The 26,845-nt window shown below is 37.3% G+C and overlaps 1 protein-coding gene across 1 annotated transcript in view; it reads right to left on the bottom strand.

Annotated features, from left to right (window-relative positions):
* Positions 1 to 26,497, bottom strand: part of GC (GC vitamin D binding protein) — a 35,698-nt gene extending 9,201 nt beyond the window's left edge. Inside the window, exons 1-7 of the mRNA XM_060147235.1 lie at positions 26,431 to 26,497; positions 8,522 to 8,591; positions 7,816 to 7,948; positions 5,524 to 5,735; positions 4,252 to 4,384; positions 3,856 to 3,950; positions 333 to 462 (exon numbers count right to left, since the gene is read on the bottom strand). Coding sequence (XP_060003218.1) covers positions 333 to 462; positions 3,856 to 3,950; positions 4,252 to 4,384; positions 5,524 to 5,735; positions 7,816 to 7,948; positions 8,522 to 8,591; positions 26,431 to 26,488 — 831 coding nt within the window. The 5' untranslated portion in view covers positions 26,489 to 26,497. The remainder of the gene's footprint in view (positions 1 to 332; positions 463 to 3,855; positions 3,951 to 4,251; positions 4,385 to 5,523; positions 5,736 to 7,815; positions 7,949 to 8,521; positions 8,592 to 26,430) is intronic.
* Positions 26,498 to 26,845: the final 348 nt, after the last annotated feature.

The following is a 26,845-nucleotide window of genomic DNA, read 5'->3' as shown; positions in this document are numbered from 1 at the left end:
GGCTAGTGTTACCAAAGTTGAAGTTTAAACTTGTTTAATTTAAACTTAACTATATACGACTAGTAGATCTGCATTGGGCTCTGTAGGTAGAGTAAGGTGTTGGGAATCAGAATCTTGTCCTTGTGTGTGGACTTTGCCACTTGCTAGTTGTATGACTTCAAATTATTAATCCTTGCTAATCTTCTGTTTCCTCATCTGTAAAACTGAGTTAACAATATATTTAAATTTCATAGGATACATATGAGGATTCATTGAGATGATGCATATAAAAAGCAGCTTAGGAGAAAGTCTGCCACTCAGTATGTGGCTCATGATGATGATGATTGTCTTACCTCCTTAGCCATGCAGTCCTCAGAGGCAGACTCACAGCACTTGGAGAGGATTGTGGTAACACCTTCAGCCAGTGGCAAAACATCCTCCAGATTTGCAGTAGGCACTTTCTGGGCAAATTTTATGAGATGGCTAAACAGTTAAAAATGAATTAGTAGTTTACCCATATTCCCAGTTTTTTTTTTGATTTCATTATGAACACAGAGTCGGGAGGAGTAATAGCATAATTTTAATTCCTCAATGGCTGCATAGAGCACAACTGCTATGTGATGGATTCTTTGTGCAGAAGTCACTATTCAGAATTCAGTCATCCCCAATGAATCTTTTCATATTTTCAGTACTGATACAGAGCTTCTCTTCTGGCCAGATCTACGTAGTTGAAGCATGCCTTTAAAATGTTAGATCTAACGTATAGCTGATTCACTTTGTTATACAGCAGAAACTAACACAACATTATAAAGCAATTATACTCCAATAAAGATGTTAAAAAAATAGTTGTGATAAAAAAAAGTTAGATCTAAAATGGCAATAAAGAAAGCACTAATGTCTATTCATAAGGCCAGCGTTGTGTTTTTGTGACCCCTCATTGTGTTTAAAAATTTTCATAAGTTCATTTAGAAACTACAGATAAAAGAAATAATGAAGACCTATAGCCCTAGACCACAGAGTTAATAAATGTTGATGTTTTGGTGTATTACCCTGAAGTATTTTATAAGGCTTACAAGGTATTTTATAAGCGATTATGCTCTGCTATACCATTCACCTATTTTCCTTTTTCACTTAATATATCAGGAATAGGTTCTATATCATTCTTTTTAAATTGCGGCAAAAAACATATAAAATTGGCCATCTTAACCATTTTTAAGTGTATAGTTCAGTAATGTTAAGTATATTTACTTTTATATGACAGATCTCTAGAAATTTATCTTGCAAAATTAAAACTCGAAACCCATAAATACTGCCCCCTCCCCACTGATCCACCCTCAGCCTTTGGTAAGCTTCTACATTTTTGCTTTCTTTTTCTGTGACTTTTATTACTTTAGATATTCTATATGAGTGAAATCATACAGTATTTGTCCTTTTGTGACTGCTCATTTTGCTTAGCCTAATGTCCTCAATGTTCATCCATGTTGTAGCATGTGACAGGAATTTAAGACTGTATAATATGTAATATAGGTATGTATTGTATGTATGTATCACACATTATCCATTCATCTGTCAGTGGACATTTGGGTTGCTTCTACCTCTTGACTATTGTGAATAATGCTGCAGTTAACATGGGTGTGCAAATATCTCCTTGAGGTTCTGCTTTGAATTTCCCTGGACATATATGCAGAAGTGAGATTGCTGGATCATATGGTGACTCTATTTTTAAATTTTTGAGAAACCTTCATACTATCTTTCACAATGGCTGTACCATTTTGCATTCCCATCAGCAGTGCACAAGGATTCCAATTTCCCCATATCCTTGCCAACACTCATTTTCTGTTCTTTTGGTAGTGGCCATCCTAACAGGTGTGAGATGATATCTCATTGTGGCTTTGATTTGTATTTCTCTTATGATTAGTGATGTTGAATATCTTTCCACTTACATATCTCTTGTTGAATCATCTATTCAATTATTTTTAATCAAGTTATTTTTTGTTGAGCTGTAGAAGTTCCTTACACATTCTAGATATTAAACCCTTATTAGATAGATGACTTGCAAATATTTTCTTCCATCCCATAGATTGCCTTTTCACTTGGTTTTTTCCTTTAAAGTGCAGTAGTTTAAGCTTGATGTAGTCCTGTATATCTATTTTTGCTGTGACCTATGCTTTGTTATTTCCAAGAAATTGCCAAATCCAATGTCCTGAAGTTTATTCCCTATGTTTTCTTCTAGGAGTTTTATAGATTTAGATCTTTAATCCATTTTGAATTCATTTTAATATATGGTGTAAGGTAAGGGTTCAACTTCATTCTTTTGCAAGTGCAAATCCAATTTTTCCGCACCATTTGTCAAAGAGACTTTTTTCTCAATCATGTAGTTTTGGCACCCTTGTGGAAAATCATTTGGCCATATATATTAGGGTTTCTATATGAGCGCTCTATTCTTTTCCACTGGTCTCTCTGCATCTTGTTATGCCCATACCACAGAGTCTTTATTACTGTTGCTTTGTAATATGTTTTGAAATCAAAGTGTGAGACCTCCAACTTTGTTGTTCTTTTTCCAGATTGTTTTGGCTATAAGGAGTCCCTTGATATTCCATATGAATTTTAGGGTGATTTTTTTTCTGTTTCAGCAAAAAAAAAAAAAAAAAAACCATTGGGATATTGATAGAGGTTACATTGAATCTGTAGATTGCTTTGATAGTATGGATATTTTTACAACATTAATTCTTCCAATCCATAAGCATGAAATGTCTATTTGTAGTTTTGATTTCTTTTAGCAATACTTTGTTTTCATTAAATATTCTTTTAAAATATAATTATAACAAACTGTATGGCATTCTCTCATAAATGGATATATCATGATTGATTTAAATGTGCTCTATTAGGAAATATCTGTTTTTCATATTTAAAAAAAATGTGGCAGCAATGTTTTTAGCTAACTCTTTGTCCACACTCAGTGATAGTTCCTTGGAGTAAATTCCTAGACACTAATGCAAGTATAAATTTATGATTAAGACATATATGTATATTGTTATAGGGGGTTTTATACTATGAATTCCTATGCTCTGCATGCCAAATACTCTAAATGCAAGGAAAACTAAAGGGAAGTTTTAGAGAAGATGCCATTTAGTATTTCAGTAGTTCTAATGGAAGACTATTTTTTAAAGGACTCATGAAAGTAGTTTCTATGCCCTTTGAGGGAACATTAAGATCTGGTCCCAGCATGAATTCTTTCATTACCATTAAAGGAAAACACTTGTGGATCAGAGTAAAAGGAATTAAAGAGACTCTAAATACTGAAGATATAAAGCTGGCAAATCTAGATGTCTGAGAAGTTGAGGGAGGTGTAAACATAGAAACTGTCAAAATTGTGAAATTAACAATAGCCATACAAAAATCAAAGTGAAGCTTATAAACAAAGTAAGTAATTAGAATAAATTCATGAAGCTTAAGAGATGTACACTATAGAGCACAAAGCTTCATATAACAAGAATTCAGGAAGTTTTTTCCCAAGGAAAACATAGGCAAAGCAAGTAACACGTGATGAATAAAAACGATTGTTTTTGCTCATGTGTTTGTAATACATGCTAATATGAATACTGAGGAGATAATTTCTAGTGGTCTACCAGTCTTCCCATATGAGCATATGGAAAAGGTTGATTAAAATCAAATTATGTTTTAGAAAAGTTTTGTTCCTTATTCATATTTTGTGTAGAGAAAAGAAAAAATAACTGGGCCCTACTTGAGGATTATTGGAGCATAACACTATGGTCTGTATCTTCTATTACAAACATTTTCTTAGAGAATCCTAATATTATGGATCAATAGTGCAGAAACAAACAGCTATACATGCTGATGGTGCTAAATCTTTACCTGAGCCTTGATTTCTCCTTCCCATAAGCAGAGTATTGTGAACAGATTCTATTTGACATTGTGGTGAGAAGTGATAAATGTTTAAGCTGAAGTCTCTAGAAAATAAATGAGAGAATGTCATTAGATGGTCAGGATCCATTGAAAGCAGTGTGCAGGAATGGCCAAAAAGAGACCATTTGGACTCCTTTTGATGACTAGAAAACTGAATTCTGACCAACGGAACTTTTTCCCCAGAGGTGATTGTGTGTTTTTTCCAATTAACAAAATACGAAAGAGACATTTTAAAAACGTTTACGGATTCCAGAATCGGAATCTTTTCTAACATTATTTGAAAGGAACGGCATTAATAGAAGCAGAAGAAAAAAGAACATAACTATGTAACAAAATGACACTTACCTCTTTCAAAAAGCATACTGTTGGGTTTGGTGAGGTACAGCACAACCCTACCATGGAGAGAGAACTCTTGGTGTAACTGACTAATAGTGTCAAAGGAGCTTGTCCATAATTAATGGAATATTCATACATAAATCTGTGGGGGGAAAAATAGGATTGGTCAAAACATTTGTGGGAAACAGTCTTTTTCAGAAGTATTTTGATGGAAAAAGGGTGCATGTTAGTTGATAGTTATAATATCTAAAAAGCACTAGGGATTTAGAGAAAGGGTGATAATACTAGTCACTTTTAATCAATATCTTCATTTAAAAAATCGTTTCTAAATTTCCATGTAGATTACTTGGGAGGGGTCATTTGTCCCTTTATTCCTTTAGCATCTGCCATATGCATGGCCTATGGTAGCTGCTTATTAACGTTGGTGGAAAAAATTGAAATGAAGGTAATGGAATTATCTTTCATTATCTGTTTATTCTAGACAATTGCTGTGTATAGGCTTGTTTGTTGAAATTATTTTAATTTTTGTGAGCATAAGCCACTAAGTGTCTAAAGAGACTGAGATCTTAGGCAAAATCCTCCCTGAATTTACAGGGATGGGCAAGCCAACCAACTTTTATGAAATCACGACCTTGATTTCATACTTCTAAAGCCAGTTTGAATGATGTTGCTTTTGACTTCTGTGTGTGTATATATATATTTTTCTATTATCATAATTTTTTTACAACTTTATGATCTTCTGAGAGTAAAGAATCAATATATAATCGGCTCTTCATGAATGTTAAACAAGAAGGTAAAAGTAATAATGTCCACTAATGTGGTACAACAAGTGTCATGTTCACAAGTGTTTCTGGGAATGTACTGTAAGAATGAAAAACTGTTTATTTCTTATGCTCTACTGGAAATTAAATACTTGTGCACAGCAATAAAATTCTATCAGATGGAGTGTGCAAGGATCCCTAACATAAGAGGAATCACAACAGCTGCTGTCAAATATTTGAACGTGTCATGTGGACAGGGGATCCAAGTGAGTCTGCTTCAGATACTAGAACTAGGATGAGAGAGGGTGGACGTTTGGGAAAGTTGACTTCATCTCCATCTGAGAAAGCTATTTGTAATAGGCACTGACAGAGATGGGATGTTGTGGGTGACAGTCAAGTTTTCGTTATTGGTAATTGTCCGGGTTGTGGTATAAGAGGTGTTTATATAGAATAGTGGGTTAGATTAGACATGTATGTTATTTTATGCCCTGAAGTTTTACATATGATGAAAGCAGCTTACTGATCAGCAAACCCCTTGGGATCTTTCCTGAATGCCTCACAGATCTCATCATTTGTTGGCTCTACATAGGTAGGAAATTCTTGTGGCTGGTGCTTCAGGGCTGCCATACAGAGTTTCTTTTCAAGGCCCTCTTTGGTGCAGCACTCCGGAGTTCCTGGGTGCACTGGGAATGGAGAGTCACTTTCACAGGACTTAGCAGACAATGCTGAAGTCTAGAATGAGAAAAGAAAAGTAAACTCACATATGTGCAAGTTTCCAGGCTTATAGTTCTCCATTTAGTATAACATCTTAGTCTTAAATTTTAAAATTCTCCTTAGTAACAAACTGGCCATGACAAGCTGCATTATTCTAGTTACAGGCTAGTACAGGGTCTTATGTTAAGACTCAGAGTAGGACCAAAAGAGAACCTTCATTAACAAGTTAACTGTATATGATTGCAGCTGTTAGAGGTTTGATCCTCTAGTACAGTGTTTATCCACAGGGATATTAACATCTCTAAGGATGAGGGAGGTCATTTGAAAAAGCTCCATTGATTCTGATGTGATCTCCCATCTGTATTCTGTTCTAAATACTGTTAAGAATGGGGACCTCCCTCTTCCCTCCTCTCCTCCCTTTGTTAAATGAACAGGCTCTTAATCCTTGACTGCTTTCGTCTTCAACATTGATTTGCATTCTCCTACTCAATGGTTCTTTAGCCTGCTTTTGCATCAGTGTATAAAAATAAGAAATGCCAAAAAAGAAAAAAAGAAATACCTGGGCTGCATAACACAGAAATTCTGATCAGTAGGTCAAAGATGAGGCCTGAGGGCCTGTTTTTTCCCCAAAGTCCCAAAGTTTATTCTCCTATGCATCATGGGTTGAAGCACTGGTACAACTTAATTTACTGCCTCAACAGTGGTACATAGATACGTGTGGGCGGACTAAGCCCATGGTAAGAGTACCAGCAAAGCAGTTGTAGCAACAAAATGTTCTTTTTGGAAAGAATTTGATACCTGGAATAAAAATGTGGAATAGAAATAGTCCCATGGAAATAGAAATAAGTCCATGGAAAAAATTGGGGATTTACATGGGAAAATGATTTTGACATCTTTACAGTTATTTTATAAGATATCTTTTGAAGATAAAACTTCTAAAGATCTTTCCTATCGATGAAGGAAAGCAAAGCAACATGATGAATCATTTATGTAAACCAAAAGTAAACAGTGAATCTTTTCCCATTTCTTTCCCTGGCAACTTTCCTATTTTTCCTTTTTTATTACCTCCTTTCAAATAAAAAAAAAAGTTTACAAAGAAAGTAACATATTTGTAGGAAAAAAATTGCTTTGTAAAGCAGGAAAATGGTGTTATCCAAAAAATGTCAATGCTATCTCTGTTCTTATGATCTGTCTCTAACAGTCTTGGATGGGTTATGACCAAACATTTCTGGTCGAGGGATGGGTTAGCAAATATGTAAAACAAAATGGAAATAAAAATGTGTTCTGTTTTTTTTATTGTAGTTGGTAGTTTGCTTGTTTATTTTAAGATAGTGCAGAAGGTTGTGTTGAAATGACATATTATTTGTGGAGTTGTTGGTGGGAGAAAACGATAAAGTTCTTAGAATGTAGATAAGGTCCAGGTAAAGAAATTAATAGGTAAGAGTCATAGAATATATTCTAATTAGATCTTTGGAGCATTGTGTCTGTTGGCTAACTGTTGAAGTCTTGAGCAATGAGACATTTGTCTGTAGAGGCCTTTTTCAAGATGCAGCTAAATGTCATTTTTATTCTTCCGGATGACAGTATCAGGAAATTGCTAGAAACACCTGTAGTTTCACATTTTTCAGCTGTTGTCTATATTTTGAAAACTGTCATTTCAGCATTTTTAATTTCTGCATGTATATCTAAGGTAGAAAATGCAGAACTGTGTGTGTATATACAGGGCAATTTTTGAACCCCCAAATAACTTGAAACCAACACTAAGTTTTTCCAGGGCACTTGGTACCAGTCTTGGCATGATACAGGTATGGGTATTGGTAGGCTTCTAAGATACACAGAATATATTCGAATTATTTCAAGAGGTCCATGAATTAATAATACACACCCCAGTTTTCTCATTTGAACCTTGTAGGACTAATGGGCAGAATTGGTTCACTATACCAGAATAAATTTGGACTCTAGGATAATAGACTTCGTATCTCCCTCAAACTTGGAGTAGGTGGGTTGCTGTCTAAAATTTCCCCAAGATACGATGTAAAGGCCTGTCTTGACCCCCTTCTATGGGCCAGCATAGACATGGCCAACCACACAATCCTACCCTGTTGTCATAACAGTCAGGGTCGGCCCCCTCAGCACAGCAGGCTTCTGTCAAGGAGACAACTTCATTCACAAGATGACTGATCTGTTCAAAGGTAGCACTGGGAAATTTTCTGCTGTATAGGACCATTGACCTGAGGAGAAATGGAAGTCAATGTATGCAGAATTTTTTAAAGTTTTCACATTTGCACATATTTTAATATGAAATCTATTCAATTTTTTAGTGGAATATTGCACCCATGTTCTTGACTAATGAAAATATGACATTGGCTTTAAAAATAAGTTTATCTGGAACAAAGACGCATCTTGTAACAGTAGAACTTGGGTTTGGGAGTTCCATCAAACCAGCCTCACGTTCTTTCCTCTCTCAAGCCTCCCCAAATGAACCTTTCCTTTACCTTGCTGCCTTTGTTTGCCAGCGTCATAGCATGTACTATTTGCCTTTTAATTCACCTTGGAAAACTATGCTTACTTGTTTTCTCAACTCCTAGTATACTTGTAACAAATTCTTAGACCATATTAACAATAGTTCAGCTGGAATCTTTGGATGTCCTCCATTTGCCTGACATCTCTGCCCACTTTGACCCTGGGGCTCTATCCTCTTAATGGAGATCAGTTCAGTCCCTGACACAGAACTGAAGATACCTCACACTTAGCTTCATTCAAGGTCAGGTAACTAGGAGAGTGAGCGAGTACCTCATACTTACAAAGATGTGAAGTCATCTTTTCCCAGGCTGGCGAGTTCCTTGCAGACTTTATCTTTCTCATAATCTCGACCTAGGAACCAGAAATATATATTAAAAAAGTATCTTTTTCCTTTTAAATGAATGTTGCATTAAATGTATATATACAAAGGGATCTTCCACATGACTCATCAATGGTGAAAGTAGCATTTTTCTCAATACCTATATGCAATTACACTTTTTGGTGCCTTTCTGTTTTATCACAATGGATCAAAATTTGATGGCATGCTATAAACTTTAATGAAAATTAAAGAAATAAAATAAGAAAAAGAATTAACTATAGAGGGCAGACAACAGAAGCAAGAAGAACTACAGTTCTGCAGCCTGTGGAAGGAAAACCACATTCACAGAAAGATAGACAAAATGAAAGGCAGAAGACTTTGTACCAGATGAAGGAACAAGATAAAACCCCAGAAAAAACAACTAAATGAAGTGGAGATAGGCAACCTTCCAGAAAAAGAATTCAGAATAATGACAGTGAAGATGATCCAGGACCTCGGAAAAAGAATGGAGGCAAAGATTGAGAAGATGCAAGAAATGTTTAACAAAGACCTAGAAGAATTAAGGAACAAACACCTAGAAGAATTAGAGAACAAACAGAGATGAACAATAACGGAAATGAAAAATACACTAGAAGGAATCAATAGCAGAATAACTGAGGCAGAAGAATGGATAAGTGACCTGGAAGATAAAATAGTGGAAATAATTACTGCAGAGCACAATAAAGAAAAAAGAATGAAAAAAATTGACAGTCTCACAGACCTCTGGGACAACATTAAATGCACCAACATTAACATTATAGGGGTCCCAGAAGGAGATGAGAGAGAGAAAGGACCCAAGAAAATATATGAAGAGATTATAGTTGAAAACTTCCCTAACATGGGAAAGGAAATAGCCACCCAAGTCCAGGTAGTGCAGAGAGTCCCAGGCAGGATAAACCCAAGGAGAAACATGCCGAGACACATAGTAATCAAATTAATAAAAATTATTGAAAGCAACAAGGGAAATATGACAACATACAAGGGAACTCCCATAAGGTTAACAGCTGATTTCTCAGCAGAAAATCTACAAGCCAGAAGGGAGTGGCATGGTATGTTTAAAGTGATGAAAGGGAAGAACCTACAACCTTGCTGGATGTAATATCCAGCAAGGATCTCATTCAAATTTGACAGAGAAATCAAAAGTTTTACACACAAGCAAAAGTTAAGAGAATTCAACACCACCAAACCAGCACTACAATGAATGCTAAAGGAACTTCTCTAAGTGGGAAACACAAGAGAAGAAAAGGACCTACAGAAACAAACCCATAACAATTAAGAAAAGGGTAATAGGAACATACATATTGATAATTACCTTAAATGTGAAAAGATTAAATGCTCCAACCAAAAGACACAGGCTTGCTGAATGGATACAAAAACAAGACCCATATAGGTGCCGTCTACAAGAGACCCACTTCCTACCTAGGGACACATACAGACTAAAAGTGAGGGGATGGAAAAAGATATTCCATGCAAGTGGAAATCAAAAGAAAGCTGGAGTGGCAATACTCATATCAGATAAAATAGGCTTTAAAATAAAGACTATTACAAGAGACAAGGAAGGACACTACATAATGATCAATGGATCAATCCAAGAAGATGTAAGAATTATAAATATATATGCACCCAACATAGGAGCGCCTCAATACATAAGGCAACTGCTAACAGCTATAAAAGGAAACTGACAGTAACACAGTATTAGTGGGGGACTTTTAACACCTCACTTACCACAATGGACAGCTCATCTAGACAGAAAATTAATAAGGAAACACAAGCTTTAAATGACACAATAGACTGGATAGAGTTAATTGATATTTATAGGACATTCCATCCAAAAACAGATTAGTTTTCAAGTGCACATGGAACATTCTCCAGGATCACTTCTTGGGTCACAGATCAAGCCTTAATAAGTTTAAGAAAATTGATATCATATCAAGCATCTTTTCTGACCACAATGCTATGAGATTAGAAATCAACTACAGGGAAAAAAACATAAAAAACACAAATACATGGAGGCTAAACAATACGTTACTAAATAACCAAGAGGTCCCGAAGAAATCGAAGAGGAAATCAAAAAATACCTAGAGACAAATTACAATGAAAACACAACAATCCAAAACCCTTGGGATGCAGCAAAAGCAGTTCTAAGGGGAAGTTTATAGCAATACAAGCCTACCTCAAGAAACAAGAAAAATCTCAAACTATCTAACATTACACCTCAAGGAACTAGAGAAAGAAGAATAAACAAAACCCAAAATTAGCAGAAGGAAAGAAATAAAACATCAGAGCAGAAATAAATGAAATAGAAACAAAGAAAACAGTAGCAAAGATCAATAAAACTAAAAGCTGATCCTTTGAAGGTAAACAAAATTGATAAACCTTTAGCCAGACTCATCAAGGAAAATAGGGAGAAGACTCAAATCAATAACGTTAGAAATGAAAAGGAGAAGTAACAATGGATGCCGCAGAAATACAAAGCATCGTAAGAGACTGCTAAATGCAACTCTATGCCAATAAAATGGACAACCTGGAAGAAATGGGCAAATTCTTATACAGGTATAAACTTCCAAGACTGAACCAGGAAGAAATAGAAAATATGAACAGACCAATCACAAGTAATGAAATTGAAACTGTGACTAAAAATCCTCCGGGCTTCCCTGGTGGCGCAGTGGTTGAGAGTCCGCCTGCCGATGCAGGGGACACGGGTTCGTGCCCCGCTCCGGGAAGATCCCACATGCCACAGAGTGGCTGGGCCCATGAGCCATGGCCGCTGAGCCTGCACGTCCAGAGCCTGTGCTTTGCAATGGGAGAGGCCACAACAGAGAGACGCCCATGTACTGAAAAAAAAAAAAAAAATCTTCCTACAAACAAAAGTCCAGGACCAGATGGCTTCACAGGTGAATTCTATCAAACATTTGGAGAAGAGCTAACACCTATCCTTCTCAAACTCTTCCAAAATATAGCAGAGGGAGGAACACTCCCTCAATCTATGAGGCCACCATCACCCTGATACCAAAACCAGACAAAGATACTACAAAAAAAGAAAATTATAGACCAATATCACTGATGAATATAAATGCAAAAATCCTCAACAAAATACTAGCAAACAGAATCCACCAACACATTAAAAGGATCATATACCATGATCAAGTGGGATTTATCCCAAGGATCCAAGGATTCAATATACACAAGTCAATCTATGGGATACACCACATTAACAAATTGAAGGAAAACCATATGATCATCTCAATAGATGCAGAAAAAGCTTTTGACAAAATTCAACACCCATTTATGATAACTCTCCAGAAAGTGGGCATAGAAGGAACCTACCTCAACATAATAAAGGCCATATATGAGAAACCCACAGCAAACATTCTCAATGGTGAAAAACTGAAAACACTTCCTCTAAGGTCAGGAACAAGACAAGGATGTTCACTCTCACCACTATTATTCAACAAAGTTTTGGAAGTCCTAGCCACAGCAATCAGAAAAGGAAAAGAAATAAAAGGAATACAAAATGGAAAAGAGGAAGTAAAATTGTCACTGTTTACAGATGACCTGATACTATACATAGAGCATCCTAAAGATGCCACCAGAAAACTACTAGAGCTAATCAATGAATTTGGTAAAGTTGCAGGATACAAAATTAATGCACAGAAATCTCTTGCATTCTTATACACTAATAATGAAAGAAAAAGAAATTAAGGAAACAATCCCATTCACCATTGCAACAAAAAGAATAAAATACCTAGGAATAAACCTACCTAAGGAGACTAAAGACGTGTATGCAGAAAACTATAAGACACTAATGAAAGAAATTAAAGATGATACCAACAGAAGGAGAGATATACCATGTTCTTGGATTGGAAGAATCAACATTATGAAAATGACTGTACTAACCAAAGCAATCTACAGATTCAATGCAATCCCTATCAAATTACCAATGGCAATTTTTACAGAACTAGAACAAAAAAAATCTTAAAATTTGTATGGAGACACAAAAGACCCCAAATAGCCAAAGCAGTCTTGCAGGAAAAAAATGGAGCTGGAGGAATCAGACTCCCTAACTTCAGACTATGCTACAAATCTACAGTAATCAGGACAGTATGGTACTGGCACAAAAACAGAAATATAGATCAGTGGAACAGGATAGAAAGCCCAGAGATAAACCCACACACCTATGGTCAACTAATCTATGACAAAGGAGGCAAGGATATACAATGGAGAAAAGACAGTCTCTTCAATAAGTGATGCTGGCAAAACTGGACAGCTACATGTAAAAGAATGAAATTAGAACACTCCCTAACACCATACCCAAAAATAAGCTCAAAATGGATTAGAGACCTAAATGTAAGATCGGACACTGTAAAACTCTTGGAAACATAGGAAGAACTCTCTTTGACATAAATCACAGCAAGATCTTTTTTGACCCACCTCCTAGAGTAATGGAAACAAAAATAAACAAATGGGACCTAATGAAACTTAAAAGCTTTTGCACAGCGGAGGAAACCATAAACAAGGCGAGAAGACAACCCTCTGAATGGGAGAAAATATTTGCAAATGAATCAACGGACAAAGGTTTAATCTCCAAAATATATAAACAGCTTACGCAGCTCAATATTAAAAAACAAACAACCTGATCCAAAAATGGGCAGAAGACCTAAATAGACATTTCTCCAAAGAAGACATACAGATGGCCAAGAAGCACATGAAAAGCTGCTCAACATCACTATCAGAGAAATGCAAATCAAAACTACAATGAGGTATCATCTCACAACAGTTAAAATGGGCATCATCAGAAAATGTACAAACAAATGCTGGAGAGGGTGTGGAGAAAAGAGAACACTCTTGCACTGTTGGTGGGAATGTAAATTGGTACAGCCACTATAGAGAACAGTGTGGAGTTTCCTTAAAAAACTAAAAATAGAATTACCGTATGACCCAGCAATCCCACTAATGGGCATATACGCTGAGAAAACCATAATTCAAAAAGACACATGCACACCAATGTTCATTGCGGCAGTATTTACAATAGCCAGGTCGTGGAAGCAACCTAAGTGCCCATCGAGAGATGAATGGATAAAGAAGTTGTGGTACATATATACAATGGAATATTACTCAGCCATAAAAAGAAAAGAAATTGAGTTATTTGTAGAGATGTGGATGGACCTAGAGTCTGTCATACAGAGTGAAGTAAGTCAGAAAGAGAAAAACAAGTATTGTATATTAACACATATATGTGGAACCTAGAAAAATGGTACAGATGAACCGGTTTGCAGGGCAGAAATAGAGACACAGATGTAGAGAACAAACGTATGGACACCAAGGGGGGAAAGTGTAGGGGGTGGTGGTGTGATGAATTGGGAGATTGGGATTGACATGTGTACCCTAATATTTATGAAATAGACAACTAATAAGAACCTGCTGTATAAAAAGTAAATACAATTTAAAAATTAAAAAAAAATGGTCTATATCAAAAAAAATTAAAAATAAACAAAATGAAAACAAACTCAGATACTAATGGGTGGTTCCTTGCTGGTACTGGGGGTGTGGGTAAAATTGGTGAAAGAGATTAAGAGATAGAGGCCTTCGGTTATAAAATAAGCCATGAGGATGTAATATACAGCATAAGGAATATGGTCAATAATATTTCATAACTTTGGGGACAGACGATTATTAGACTTACTGTGGTGATCATTTCATAATGTATGCAAATGTCAAATCACTATGTACTACACCTGAAACTAACATAATATTGTATGTCAACTATATTTCAATAAATTTAAAAAAAGAATGAACTAATACTGAAAGCACGTAAGTCAAAATATGTATGCCAACTAGTGAGTCAGAACCTACTGATAAAGCAATCATTCTTAGGTCCCATCTTTATAATAATGCTCAAATAAATAAAGCTTTTTATTCCTCCTTCCTTTCTTTGCCTCAGTTACACCCAAGGCCTCAAAAGAACAAGGAACAAAAAATAAATGGAGAATATATCTACCTTCCGAAGTGAAGAGCTAGGCCCAGTAATGCGGGCCTTTAAAAGGGGGGTGTGAGCACTGGTGTTGCCTCCCTTGCTTCATTACCCACCTCCAGACTCTCTAAAGGAAGCTTAGGAATTCAGCTGAGGAAAAAGATGGAAATTAGGCAAAATAAGTTTTGGAGAAAGTTGTCAATGTGGTGGGTTTGGGAGAGTGGTGTGAGAGTGCATCTCCTTACTTCAAGCATAGTAAGGAGGGCTTCAAAGAAAACACTCAGACCTTGATAGGTGACCCTTGGAAGGTGGGGTACAATGGACAGGTGTCTGATTCAGACTGGAGAAATCTATGAGGTTAGAAAGGCTGGTTAAGTGGTCTGAGGCAACAAAGGAGAGGGTTGTGAGTGGGAAGTTCTGCTGTGGCCTGTGTACCTGATATAGATCGAGCAGGAGAACAAACTGTCCTGGAATCATCCTACCTTTTTTTTTTTTTTTTTTTTAAGGTAGGGAGACATTTATCTAGAAGGCAGCAGGCTACCAAAAGTAGGACGCCTCTGTGCAGATGCAGATAACTTGAAAATCAAAGGGAGGTCTTAAGGTGCCAGCTGGATGGAGAGATCCCCAGGGATGGTGGGGAAAGAGATCTCCAAAGAACCCATGAAGAGAAAATATCAACTCTGAACATCTCCTGTAACCAGAGAAAACACCACTATCTCACCAAGCTGCCCATTTGAATGAGTGTTTGCTGCTGCTTACCTTTCCTACTAGCTTTTCTTTTCCCTGTGTTAACGCTGGAGGAACTAAAAGCAGCCTAGAGAGTAGCAGGAAGGAGAAGAGAACAGGCACAGGCAGAGGAAAGTGTATGCCTCCCTTTGCCACTAAAGGCAATAGGACTGAAACATGCCTGATCTGGGGGAGTAGCTTCAATTTTAAATGAATTTACAAATTTTTGACTTTAACCAGACAGTCCCATGACTGTTAACAGGTGGTTATTTTGATGTTCAAAAGGACCAGAGGACCTTATATGAGTGATCAGAAAAATCATAGAACCTAATTTTAAGTCCATTCGGGTGGTTGGGAAGAGCTAGTTTGCACAGGGGATGAGTTCTTTATTGATGGTGAGACCCACTTGTTCAGCACACCTGTTGCATATACAATAGGTGGACGCGTGGAAGGCAGCCAGTGTTTTTCTTCCCCGATTCATCATTTATGCAAGAAAGTCTAGGAAATTTGCCAACATTTTGATGCTATATCTTTCCAAAAAAATGTAAGAAGTATAGAAATGGCCCAGTTCCTGTTCTAAATGGTTTTAACATTTAGTAACTTATCCTCCTGGATTTAAATATTGGGAAATCCATCTTGGATGATATGATGGCAATTACTGGTATGCATTTTACCCCCTAAATGTGCTTGCCTCAGCTCCATGGATGAATGAATATACATAAGGCAGAGTAGGAATTCTTTTTCTTTTAATTGGAGTATAGTTGATTTAAAATATTGTTTCAGGTGTACAGCAAAGTGATTCTGTTATACGTATATCCACTTTTTTTTAAGATTCTTTTCCCATATAGGCCATTACAGAGTACTGAGTAGAGATTCCTGTGCTATACAGTAAGTCTTTATTAGTCGTCTATTTTATATCATATGATATTGCTTATATGTAGAAATTCTTGTTTTATGGTTTGGAGTGGAGGTGGTAGTGGCTGGATACTGGCTGGGGAAGATTTTGTTTTGTTTTGTTTTTCCTTTTAAAAAGATTCTCGGGACTTCCCTTGTGGCGCAGTGGTTAAGAATCCACCTGCCAGTGCAGGGGACATGGGTTCGATCCCTGGTCCGGGAAGATCCCACGTGCCATGGAGCAACAAAGCCTGTGCGCCACAACTACTGAGCCTGCGCTCTAGAGTGCCTATGAGCCACAACTACTGAAGCCCACATGCCTAGAGTCCGTGCTCCGCAGCAAGAGAAGCCACCACAGTGAGAAACCCGCACACCGCAATGAAACGTAGCCTCCTGCAACTAGAGAAAGTCTGCGTGCAGCAAAGCAGACCCAACACAGCCAAAAAAATTAAAAATATAAAAAATAAAAAGATTCTGTTTGGGATTTGTTAGAATTCATTTTAAAAATGCCTGATTTCAGTGAAAATTGCCTATAGAGGAAGCTGTTGTACCCTACGTCTTTCAGGTCGACTGTTCAACGCATATAACTAAGGTGAGAAGTCAGAATTGAGGGACAAAGACCTTTTTAAGTGACATTTTCTAATAAGGGACCAACTCAAATACCATCAAAATCACAAAGAAGGTGGATAAACCTGCATGATCAAATCGCACATTATCTTGGAAACTAGGACAAGACAGTAGGATTGATAGTGGCTTTTTATACTCTATTGACTGAGAACCTTCATATCTAGTACATTTTCTGTAATTTATTGACTTGTTTACAAGGTTGGATATTGTCACAGTTTCAGAAGGTCAAAATAAGGCAGAAATTTTCTGTTAATCATTAATGGTATTCAGTGGGACTGAAGATTAGGGCACAGGGAAAAAATTTAGGGTAGAGCTGTCTTCCTGGAGTGAGAAGATGTAGTATTAGGATGTCAGTGGAGTTTTATATTGCTCCTGGGTAGAACTGGGGAAAATGGCTGGCAGTAGATTTTAGTTCAGTGTGAGAGAACTTTATAACTGTGGCTAATTAATAACTGAAATGATGAAGAGCTTTTTTTTTTTTTTTTTTTTTTTTTGCGGTACGTGGGCCTCTCAGTGCTGTGGCCTCTCCCATTGCGGAGCGCAGGCTCAGCGGCCATGGCTCATGGACCCAGCCGCTCCGCGGCATGTGGGATCTTCCCGGACCGGGGCACGAACCCGTGTCCCCTGCATTGGCAGGCGGACTCTCAACCACTGCGCCACCAGGAAAGCCCTGAACAGCTTTTTGAAGTGAGTTTGTTTTGTCCTTAAAATATTCAAATGGAGTTTAAATAACGGTATGTATTAGATTCCTGAATTTAGTACACAGTCGTATCCTCATAATCTTTGAGATCACTTCTAAAAGCTTACAAAATCACCCCTTTTAGAAACAGTAAGAAATTATACAGAATCTTTTTTCTCCCAAAGCTTATGGTTTCAAGCCACAAAAAATACTCAAATAAGAACTCCTTTGTTCTTAATGCAAAGGAAATAACTTTGCTTAATAAACTCTCCCTATAAAACTGCAGAGGTCACTTTTGTTTTATTGTCACCATGCAAAATGAGAGCCTGCATTCAAGGGGGGCACCTCTGAACATTTAAAAAAATATTTTGTTTCTAACTTTCCAGATTTCTCACTTGATTAAGAAAGTAGAGTTTCATTCGGTGTGCTGAGAACGTGAGTGCATGTGAATATAGTATAAGTGGAGACTACAGTTTATCTCCTGATTTAATTAAAGCTATTTAAACAACTGAGATTGCACAGAAACACATTGGAATCCATGGGTGTTATGTACTGCTTTAGTTAGAATGCAATGACAGAAAACTGGGAAACTAGATCAACTACACAAGACTTAAAATGGTTTTGGAACCATTTTTGCTGGAATATTCAGTCTTGGGCAAAACAGAAGCAAGGGAAAAAGTCCAAATAGGCGTTGAAGAAATTCAGAATTAAAATATGAGGGTAAAACTGCTCTTACAAAAGTAACCTTTAGAGGAAGCCATTGCACTATGTATTTTTCAGGTGGATTACTTGAAATATTTCTGATTAAAAAAAATTCATCTATTCATTTATTCAAAGAGAAGACTTGGAGCTGAACTGGTTAAGCGAGTATGTTAATCACTTTCTCATCTTCCAAATGTAACAAATACTGAACTTAATTTGCCATGAGATTGTTCTAAATCAATTCCCTATTCCATGGAGTATTGCTTAATGTTTTCACACCAGTTGAGCTCACTTTCATTTATATAATTAAATCCTATATCAAATGAATTGTAAATGACTTACTCTGTTCTTTAATGTGCCATGTGGTTATGAAGAGGGCAATCTGGACTTTGATATGGCACTAGTAAATATTGGCATAATCCTAGTGACACTGGCAAAATCATTTTCACGTTGTGACCCCTAAACACTCAATGTTTACAAATGTCGTTAACAGAATTGTTGCTTTTTGCAATAGCATGTCCCTTTTCTGTCTGTATTGTGAAACATTTTGGTAAGTTGTGCCTAACTCTGGACTTTTGAAAACATTTGGTTTACTTTCGGGAAATCTTTACTGCTTCATGCATCTCTCCTCTCCCAACACAGCTGACGATACTCATTCATACATGCAACGAACATGTCTTGAAGACTTACTCTGTGCCAGGCATTGGGTTCAGTATTGAATATACAATAAAGAGCAAAATCGACACATCCTTGCCCTTATGGAACTTTTAATCTAGTGGGGATAGACAATATGATACTCATTGTTATGGTACAAACTTTACTAAAAAGGGTATTTTGAATGCTTTAACTATTGTTATAATCATTCTCTAAAACGAGTTTGGTCCTCTAGAAAAGCTGTTTGTATACCGGGAGCAATGGTTGGAGCCTATATATGTTGTGTTGTATAAAAACGCTTATATAGGATGCTAGGAACTGTCTTACGTTGCTATTTCCCTATTCTGGAGAATCATGGGCTTTCAGAACTGTTGGGCATTTATATTTTTGAAATTTTATTCCTTTGACATTTTTATTTCCATTCTGCACTGACAGACTCATCTATGTCAGAAAAGGTCAGTGTATTAGTGCGTTTTTTTTTTAACTTAAAGAATATGGTTTGTAGTATTCGTTCAAACTAGGTGGGCTACATATTCAGAGTAGTGGTTTTAGTTGAGAAATTAAATATTGTTGGGCTGGTTTAGGAAGTTGCCCTGATTATTGGAACTAAAGAAAACTGCCGATATGTCATTAGAAACATTGTCAACGAAGAAGTGGTATTCAAATTAGTACTTTTATTTCATTTTTCAGGCTTTTTGGGTCTCACTTTCGTTGACATTTTAAATCACTATTAAATCATTGATCTGGTTTCATATTGATGTTTGCAAGCAGGGGTGCAGTTTTGAGCGTAAGTCAATAGAAAGTAAACCTAGAGTTCTGCATGACATCTATAGATTAACTATCTAGAGGAAATTAACTGTACCTCTTAGGATGCCATCAGTGGAACATTCCAGATGTTGAAAATTCAAAATCAGTAGAAGATACAGGGGCAATGGGTCAGTTGCCCCAATACTAAAATTGCCGTAGAGGATGGCCTCATAGACTCACTCAAATTTGATGCCTTTGGTTTCAACACGGGTGGTAGCCCATATAGGTGCTACACTCACCAAAGTCCCAGAGGAGGCATTCTTCCTCCACACATCTCATTCCACCTCGCTTTTCCTTCACAAGTTGAGCACCCTGTCATCAACAAATGCTTTTGCAGAGGTGAAGATAAGGGAGCAAGTTTCCCTCTCCCACCTTTGGCATGAGTGAGGGTGGTGTCTTTGGTATCCTGAATTGGAAACTTAGAATGCATTACAGGGCTTAGTTTTTAAAACAATATAAGAATAAATAACATAAAGCACATACAAGAAACTTGAAAGCCACCAATACTTAAGGAACTGAGGTCTGATATTAGAGATAAGAATAAGAATACAACACCAATAGCAGCAGTAGTGATCATTGCCATGGAAGAGATTGAAACAAAGCATATGAACCCCTGGAATGGAAGAGAGCTTTTAGAAAACCTCATGAAAGGAACTATTACTTGAAGTGGACCGTGAATGATGGGCAGGATTTTAACAGGAATAAGTGAATTTGGAGAGGAATTTTAAGTGGAGAGAACATGAAGAAATATCTGAAGTTAGAAAATCTCCAGTCATATCTGGAGAATGAGTAATCCAATAAAACTGAAGCAGTGGAATTAAATACTAGAAAACTTGATCACCAAAGTTTTACTTATTTTTTAAGGTAATGGGGTATCTATTGAAATACATTCATGGAGAGGAATGACCAACTCAGAGCTGTACTCAAGGAAGAGTAACTTGGGATCTAAGCAAAATAGTACCTTGTTATTAAGGCTGTTCTGTGAAATATGTTAGTCTATGTAAAAATGCCTAGCACATCTCCTGCCTGACGTGGTAAAAACACAATGAATGTTAGCACCTCTTCTTATAGTAAAATCCAGTGATGGTACCTATATGCCCTTGTGATAAGGATCCCATGTGGCTTGCTCCAGTCCTTCTCTCAGATGGTAGGCTAAATTACTTTCTGGTCAGAAGGAAATGGAAGAGAATAGAAAACTCCCAGGAAGCATGGAAATGAGTTAACATGTACCCCAGTTATCTCCTGGCCAATTCTCCCTGGATCTGACCAATGAGATGATAGTCTATCAACAGTGAGATGCTTTCACTCAATGATCCTTTCCTTGGGGAAGTTCCAGCCTGTCACAGAACCCAGAAACCTACAGTATTAGGTTTCTATTGCTACTGTAACACATTACCACAAATGCAGTGGCTTAAACTTACTGCTTTACATTTCTACTGGGTAGACCGACACAGGTCTCACTGGGCTAAAATAAAGTTGTCAGCAGGACTGTGTTCTTTCTGGATGCTCTAGGGGAGAATCCACTTCCTTGTCTACTCCAACTTCTAGAGGTAGCCTAGCATTCTAGGCTCAAGGCCTCCTTCCTCCATCTTCAAAGCTGGCAACTTTGTGTCTCTTTGTGCCTTTTCTCTTTAGTGACATCATCCTCTGACTGATTCTGTTTTGCTCCCTTCTTTTGATTACTTTGGCCTCACTCAGATAATCCAGCATTGTTTTTCTACTTTAAGGTCTGCTGACTAGCAACCTTTATTCTGTCTGAAACCTTAATTCCCCTTTGTGATGTGAGCTAACCTCTTAGCCCGTTCCAGGCATTAGAATGTCAACATTTTTGGAGGATGCTCATTCTGCCTAACATACACATTACTATTTAAGCCTGAGGTTGTACCCACCGTCACATGACTCCAAACAGAGACCAGAATTGGGGTGGGTTTGTATCAGACAGTCTGATAGCTAGAATCCCACCAGTCAGCTATACATGTTCACCCCTAGCATTTCATTTACCTTCCCAACAGTGATCCTAATTTTTATGTATTTCATTTTTGGACTCTACTTACCAGGTTATGTCAGGTTTTGCATTGTGTTTTAATATGAATTGATTGGGGAAGGGATGGGAGGTAGGGATTTTGTTAGGGAAGCCACTACAATAGCTGGGTGAAGGTTAAGGGCCTGCACAAGGACAGTATAAGAAAGTGGAAATGTAGTAGAAAAGAGCCAGTGTTCCCAGGCTTTGAGAACTAGATCTATGCAGGGGGTAAAGGAGACAGACAAAAGGACCACTGAGGAGTTTCGGTACAAGGCTGACGTATTTTAGGGCTGAAATTTATAGAATATAGAAATGATTGGATACTGATAACAAAAGTGTATAAAATAAAATCCAACAGTGCTCTACAGGATTGAACATAAATGATTTAGAGGCGATAGTGCCAGGAAAACAGGAAGTTAGAAGACAGAGCTAGTTTCATGGAATAGGGATGAACTGGGATTTGGATCAGCTGTGGATGACTGTGGTGGACAGAATGAATTTCACTTACTTCCCCCTAAATTGGTGTCAATGATTGGCTCTCTCTTACACTTATTCTAAGATTAGTGAAAGTATTTCAGGTATGTGTCTCATGAGAGGCAGCAAAGCAGTGATTTTGAGTGACTGTAAACCCAGTGAATTGATGTAAAATCCTGATCCTGACACTTAACTAGCTCAGTTACTTTGGATAAGTTACTTAACCCCTCTCTTGCTCAGTTTTCCCCATTTATAAAATGGGGATAATAGTACTGAGCTCATCATGGTGTTGAAAGGATGAAATAAATCTATCTGAAAGATTTTAAACATGTTAACATATTGTAAATAAACTATTAGCTATTTTATTCAATGGATAAAATCTAGTGCCAATGCTTCACAGTGGAGACTATATATAAAACTTATAATGAAAATAACAAAAGACTTAAAGTTTACTCCTTCCAGGATATATATTATATGTCCTAGTTGATATTTAATTTTTCTTAAATACTCAAAACTACCTTATGAGGTAGGTACTCTAATAACCTTAGTTTTGTGATTTTATACACAAAAAACTGCTACACATAATATATGGCAGGTAGTGTTCTAAAACTGAGAATTCCAGCAAGGAACAAAAAGTCCTTGATTTCACAGAGCTTACATTCTACATCTTACTTTCATTACAATAAATGAACAGCTGGTAATAAGGTGATAAGTGCTAAAAATAAAAGCAAAATAAAACAACAAAAACAGGGTAAGGGAATAGAGAAAAATGGAGTAGTAGGTGCTATTTGAGGTAGATTGGTCAGGGAAGTCTTCTCTGTATGTGAACTTGGAGCAGACAGAGGGGATCCATGTTCTAAGATGAGTGAGGTGCTAAGGCAGATCCCTGGGTGCAGAATACAGAGAGTGGGAGCTAGTGGAGGCCAGTGTGGCTGAAACAGAGTGAACTGGGGGGAAATAGAGAGGAGGGTAGCAGTGGGCAGAATAAAGAAGTTAAGTGACCATAGATACTAGGGGGAGGGTAATCAGTTCCTTTTAAGGATTTCTTCATCTTCTTTCTGTATAGATCAACCTTGTGACCTGTTAAAGTATGCTTACTCATCCCCATACCCCATATATGATGGTGAATTCATACTGGCATTGCACCTCATAGCAATGAAGCATAATTTTGCTGTTAGGTTAACATTGCTTTTTGTTTGTTTGTTTTTGCGGTACGCGGGCCTCTCACTGTTGTGGCCTCTCCCGCTGTGGAGCACAGGCTCCGGACGCGCAGGCTCGGTGGCCATGGCTCACGGGCCTAGCCGCTCCGCGGCATGTGGGATCTTCCCGGACCGGAGCACGAACCCGTGTCCCCTGCATAGGCGGGCAGACCCTCAACCACTGCGCCACCAGGGAAGCCCTAACATTGCTTTTGATGATGAAGTTAGCTACCTCTTTGACTTCAGCTCTTCCTCCTTTCCTCCTTTCCCTTCTCAGCTAAGCCTCTTTAATGCTTTTACTCTGGGTGCTTTGTGAACTTGGATCAGGCCGTATTTGTTCCTAGCTCAGGACATTTGCTCCAGAGTTCGTCAGCTTGAAATATACTTCTAGATATTTGCATGGCTGTCTTCTTTTCATCATGTAGATCTCAAATCCTATGTTGTCTCCTCAGTCACCTGAGGAGGTGACTAAGCACTAAAATAAGCATAAAATTATGCTTATTTTGCAGAGAGCATATACAGACATATCTGAGAAAGTATCAATAGAATATCTTCTTATTCTAAATTACTTCTCTTTAGCATTCTGTACAGCTGTGTTCCTGAATCAAACTGAGGGCAATTTTGTTTTTCACATGGCTCCTGATGAAGGGGTGGCAACTTGTAGAAAAGAGAAACAGTGATTCAGTGGTGGTTTGGAAGATTGGGATGAAACATATTGTCTTAGGGCTGTTTCGACAGGTAAGTGGGAGAAGGAGAAATACAGCTTCGCCCCCACCTCCAGGGGAATTGACTTTCTTCTTGCTATTCGATACCATGTTTAATAAAATTATGCTGAGAATGAAATGCTTAAAGCAAAAGGAAAATGTTCTTGCCAATAGCTCTTATAAACAGCAGTGCTTTGCTTCCTGTAGCATTATTTCTTTGGTAATTGTGTAGCAATTGTGTAGTAATTGTGTAGGCTTCTTGTTTCTTGGGAAGAGGGAAAGATATGATTTAGATTAGTGCTTTATCCATTTCAGTTTTGAGTAAAGAAGCCAAGTGGAGGCAATTGGCAAACATAACTTTCTTGCCTCTCACAGGGTAGCTAAAGTGGATATTATAATATCATTTAGATTTGCCATATTTGGTAAGCCCTTCTCTCTCAAGATGTACCCAAGGGCTTGTGAACTGAATCCCCAATGCCATTTGATAGAAGAGGATGAGCCTGACTGGAGCTAACATTCATATTATATCCACTTTAGAACTGAGGTTTTCCAAAGACTGCTTCCATGGGATATAGGCATTTTAGGAAAGAGCCCATGCGTTTGGGAAACTTTATTGTTTTGAATAAAGTTAAATTATCTTGTTTTGATTTCTCAGAACTCTCAGGACAACAAAAACATTGATTATGAACCAACCAAGAAAGACTAATGTCTGGCTTATTTCTTAAATATGTTTGTCCATAGAAACATATTTCCGAAATGAGTCTTGAAGGAAATACACCTTGGAAAAGAGGTTCTAGACAAATGCTTTGGGTGATTGGTCAGCTCTGTAGAACTAGGCAGAGAACTGCAACCCAAACCAATCCTCCAGCATCCAAAGTTCCTCTCAACTCCTTCAATCTGTACACTTCCTGCCAGGAGTGAGCACACCTAGCTTCCAGATAAAACACTGACTTGGTATTTCAGTTATGCTCAGGTATTACAGAACAGAGGACTGATGGGTCAGGACTACTGTCCCCAAATATTGGACATTTATTATGTAGGTAATTGTACTTTATGTCTCAGGAGTCATGATCTGACCTATGGAACATAGGTAATTGAGTTCATTGTGAAGTTCAGACCTTCAGGGGAGCTTACTTGAAGTTTTTAGCATCTGTTTCATCAGAGGCTGAGTGAATACTAAAGGATGTTGAAATAGAGGTTGCAGAATACTGTTATTCTCCAAAGCACTGTAATTCTTTGAAGTGAAGCCAATGTACATTTATTGAGTCAGTAGTTCAAAATGGCACATTATGGCATCCACATATAATCCCAGGACATAACCATTACTGGACTTTCTGTGTTTTGAAAATCCAGATCTGAACCTACTTCAGGAGGACTTTTCAGGTTCAGATCTGCCTCAGGGAAACCATGGGTGAAGGAGTAAGCTTTCAGGGTTCCTTGGGATCTGGGCTATTCAGAGGTCTTGTAAGGGACATGAATAAGACAAAATTTAAAATAATTTAATGACAAAAATGAGGGATTTTTAAAAAAAATAAGGTCAGGAGTAAGGTTATTCTTGTCATAATTAATAACTGTTAATTCCTGGGATACACGCATTTTATTCCACTGGTTAAATGTTATTAATATGACTTGGGTAAAGCGGTTAACTGGAAGCACTACATGAAAATTTTAATTTTTTGAAGCCAGATGAATGCAGATTCCTTTTATAAGCATTAAAGAATCAGCCAGAAAGTAAATTGGAACTGATTATGAATTTCGCAGCTTGGGAACTTATAAAGTTGTATATTGCTCAAAGACGAAGACACCATGTGATGAATGAACTTAATGAAAAATATAGCTCAGAGACCTTGATAGTCATATTTCTTAGCTAATGAGTTCTTTTATGTGAGTTATTTTAGAAACTATAATGCGTTTTCAAATATTACATATAGAGGATTCCTTGAAGAAGATCAAAGAAATCTGTTGACTTCATCATTGATATGGTATATTGTACTCTCACTGGCAATGAATATTTGAAGTCTGAAAAAGCTCAGTGATGGATCATAGCCTCCATTTGCATTCTCCTTTAACAAATTAAAAAATTCTAATTTTGAACCATTTTTTAAGATCTTGGTTATCAAGAAAACAGGGAAAGTGACAAATTATATAGTTTTTCTTTCTTTCATGGAATTCTTATCGTGACTTCTTGGCTATTTTAATTGAACACTGTATGTGACATTTGAGCTCAGATTAACCCCCCTTTGATTCCTCCCTCTCTCCCCAACATATGCCCTGATTCTTCTGTTTTTCACCTTGTGTATAATTTTTAAAATGGTAACAAAATTAGGCTAGTTGAGAGTTCTTGTAAATGGTCACAGCACTGTAAGTCTTACCTCTCTCTAGAGCATGCACAAATGCTACAGCAAGCAGGAAAACCAGGATCCTCTTCATTTTTCTGCCGGCAAGTCCTGTAGCACTCCTGTCTCCTGTATGTTACCCAGTTAAAAAAAAAAAATGGCATCCAAAAGTAACCAATTCCCTTTTACTAATAAGATTCCTGACTGTGAGCTAATCAATTATTAATCTCTACATGGAAGGAAGGGCAGTCATCCTTGGGCCACAAGAGATAAAATATCGTCAATCAAGGCAAATAGACAACCTGGGGAAAAAGTAGTGGAAAATCTAGGAGATTTTAATCATTAACTTTGTCAAACTGCAAAAGAGTCAGGGTATATATAGATTTTTTTCCCCCCACTTCTGCTTTTTGCTAAAGCTTATCTAATGTATTTATGGGCACATTTTCCCTCC

The sequence above is a fragment of the Lagenorhynchus albirostris genome, chromosome 4, assembly GCF_949774975.1.
Source record: "Lagenorhynchus albirostris chromosome 4, mLagAlb1.1, whole genome shotgun sequence".
Classification (NCBI taxonomy): domain Eukaryota; kingdom Metazoa; phylum Chordata; class Mammalia; order Artiodactyla; family Delphinidae; genus Lagenorhynchus; species Lagenorhynchus albirostris.
The sequence above is the reverse complement of the archived record's forward strand: the minus strand, read 5'-3'. Positions and strand labels throughout refer to the sequence as shown.